The sequence below is a fragment of the Trypanosoma conorhini genome, assembly GCF_003719485.1.
Source record: "Trypanosoma conorhini strain 025E chromosome Unknown Tco_14.4_contig_00642, whole genome shotgun sequence".
Classification (NCBI taxonomy): Eukaryota; Euglenozoa; class Kinetoplastea; order Trypanosomatida; family Trypanosomatidae; genus Trypanosoma; species Trypanosoma conorhini.
This window is the reverse complement of record NW_021704730.1, coordinates 684-3192: the sequence shown is the minus strand read 5'-3', so window position 1 is coordinate 3192 and position 2509 is coordinate 684. Positions and strand designations below refer to the sequence as shown.

Here is a 2509-nt window from a genome sequence, read left to right as displayed (position 1 = left end):
GTCGCCAGCCTGATGATGACTGCGGAGGCCGCTGTCGTGGACTTGCCCAAGGAAGAGAGCCCTGCGGCCGGTGGCATGGGCGGCATGGGTGGCATGGGCGGCATGGGCGGCATGTACTAGCATCCGCAGCGCGTCATCTGTCCATCTGCCCAGGCGTCTTTCTTATCAGGCACAGACCCCCGTATTATAACTTTCTTTTTCTTTTTCTTTTTCTATTACTATTACTATTTTTATTAATATTATTTCTTCACCGGTCCCACCAAGCATGATTATTGTTAATTCGAGGCGGTGACGGTGGTGTGCGGCGTGCAAGCGCCCTGCCAGTCTCCTTCCCGTCACCGCCTCAGTTGTTTTGCGCACAAGGTTCGAGGTATCTATGTTTATGTTCGTTGCGGCACAGCCTCGGGACTGTTGCGTACCGTTTGCCGCCCACTTGGCCTTTACCGGGGCCTCTGCGCAATGTTTTTGCCTGCTTCAATGTTCCCCTCCTTCTTTTTTTTTGTTTGTGGCCTGCCGGTGTTTTTGTTGTTGCAGAGTTTTGTTTTTGTTTTGCTAATCCAACGTACAAGTGCAACACGCGATATGTTTCGCTCTGTTGTTCGTTTCGCCGGCAAGGAGATCCGGTTTGGCACGGAGGCTCGCCAGTCCATGCAGAAGGGCGTGGAGCGTGCGGTGAAGGCCGTTGCGACGACGCTTGGTCCAAAGGGCCGCAACGTGATCATTGAGCAGACGTACGGTGCGCCGAAGATCACGAAGGACGGTGTCACGGTTGCCAAGGCGATTGAGTTCAAGGACCCGTTCGAGAACATGGGCGCGCAGCTGGTGCGTCAGGTGTGCAACAAGACCAACGACCTTGCTGGCGACGGCACGACGACCTCGGCGGTGCTTGTGGCAAGCGTCTTCAGCGAGGGCCTCAAGTGCATTGCGACCGGGACGAACCCCATCGACATGAAGCGCGGCATGGACCGTGCGGTGGGCGTCATCCTGCAGAGTGTGGCAGAGCAGAGCCGCAAGGTGACGAGCACCGAGAACATTGTGCAGGTGGCCACGATCTCCGCCAACGGCGACGAGGAGTTGGGCAAGCTGATTGGCCAGGCGATGGAGAAGGTCGGCAAGGACGGCGTGATCACGACGCAGGACGGCAAGACGATGTCGACGGAGCTGGAGGTGGTGGAGGGCATGAGCATTGACCGCGGCTACATCAGCCCGTACTTTGTGACCGACGCGAAGGCGCAGAAGGCCGAGCTGGAGGATGCGTTCGTGCTGGTGTCGGCGAAGAAGGTGAGCAGCATCCAGACTATCCTGCCGGCGCTGAACCACGTGGTGCGCACTGGGCGCCCGCTTCTGATCATCGCCGACGACGTGGAGAGCGAGGCGCTGACGACGATGATCTTCAACAAGCTGCAGGGGAAGCTGAAGATCATGTGCGTCAAGGCCCCCGGCTTCGGCGATAACAAGACGGCGATGCTGCAGGACATTTCCATCTTCACGGGCGCGCAGCTCGTCGGCGAGGAGGGCAGTGGCGTGGAGCTGGACTCGGAGCGGTTTGACCCCGCAATCCTCGGCAGTGTGAAGAAGGTGACGGTCACGAAGGACGACACGGTGCTGTTGAACGGCGGCGGCGAGAGCAGCGCGGTGAAGGAGCGCGTGGAGCTGCTGCGCGGGCTGGTGGAGGGCGAGAAGAGCGACTACAACCGCGAGAAGCTGCAGGAGCGTCTGGCGAAGCTGAGCGGCGGCGTGGCGGTGATAAGGGTGGGCGGCGGCTCTGAGGTGGAGGTGAACGAGAAGAAGGACCGCATCACTGACGCCCTGTGCTCCACCCGCGCCGCCGTGCAGGAGGGCATTGTTCCCGGCGGCGGTGTGGCGCTGCTGCGCACGTGCAAGGCGCTTGACAACTTGCTCGGTGACTCGTCACTCACGGCGGACCAGCGCACCGGCGTGCAGATCATCCGCAACGCCGTTCGGCTGCCTGCGCACACAATTGTGCAGAACGCCGGGAAAGAGGGCGCCGTGGTGGTGGAGAAGGTTCTGGAGGCCAATGAGGCCGCCGTTGGCTACGACGCGCAGCGTGACCGCTACGTGAACATGTTTGAGGCGGGCATCATTGACCCCACCCGCGTCGTCCGCGTGGCGATCACCGACGCCGTTTCCGTCGCCAGCCTGATGATGACTGCGGAGGCCGCTGTCGTGGACTTGCCCAAGGAAGAGAGCCCTGCGGCCGGTGGCATGGGCGGCATGGGTGGCATGGGCGGCATGGGCGGCATGTACTAGCATCCGCAGCGCGTCATCTGTCCATCTGCCCAGGCGTCTTTCTTATCAGGCACAGACCCCCGTATTATAACTTTCTTTTTCTTTTTCTTTTTCTATTACTATTACTATTTTTATTAATATTATTTCTTCACCGGTCCCACCAAGCATGATTATTGTTAATTCGAGGCGGTGACGGTGGTGTGCGGCGTGCAAGCGCCCTGCCAGTCTCCTTCCCGTCACCGCCTCAGTTGTTTTGCGC

The 2509-nt window shown here is 59.7% G+C and overlaps 3 protein-coding genes across 3 annotated transcripts in view, besides 3 other annotated features; 2 read left to right on the top strand and 1 right to left on the bottom strand.

The window, feature by feature from the left end:
* The window catches only part of Tco025E_07826 (mitochondrial chaperonin HSP60 precursor), a gene marked incomplete at both ends in the record, with an annotated part of 558 nt that extends 438 nt beyond the window's left edge, over positions 1-120 (top strand). Inside the window, one exon of the mRNA XM_029374685.1 lies at positions 1-120. This exon is cut by the window's left edge and continues 438 nt beyond it. Within this exon, the coding sequence (XP_029225210.1) occupies positions 1-120 (120 nt within the window).
* A 71-nt stretch (positions 121-191) lies between these two features.
* Positions 192-249: a sequence feature (A-rich).
* Positions 250-517: 268 nt separating this feature from the next.
* Positions 518-551: a sequence feature (A-rich).
* Positions 552-582: 31 nt separating this feature from the next.
* Positions 583-2271, top strand: Tco025E_07825 (chaperonin HSP60, mitochondrial precursor; the record flags this gene model as incomplete). The annotated part of the gene is made up of 1 exon (XM_029374684.1): positions 583-2271. One exon carries the CDS (start codon positions 583-585, stop codon positions 2269-2271), a length of 1689 nt encoding a protein of 562 aa, XP_029225209.1.
* A 71-nt stretch (positions 2272-2342) lies between these two features.
* Positions 2343-2400: a sequence feature (A-rich).
* A 94-nt stretch (positions 2401-2494) lies between these two features.
* Positions 2495-2509, bottom strand: part of Tco025E_07824 (uncharacterized protein) — a gene marked incomplete at both ends in the record, with an annotated part of 306 nt that continues 291 nt past the window's right edge. The window contains one exon of the mRNA XM_029374683.1: positions 2495-2509. This exon is cut by the window's right edge and continues 291 nt beyond it. Coding sequence (XP_029225208.1) covers positions 2495-2509 — 15 coding nt within the window.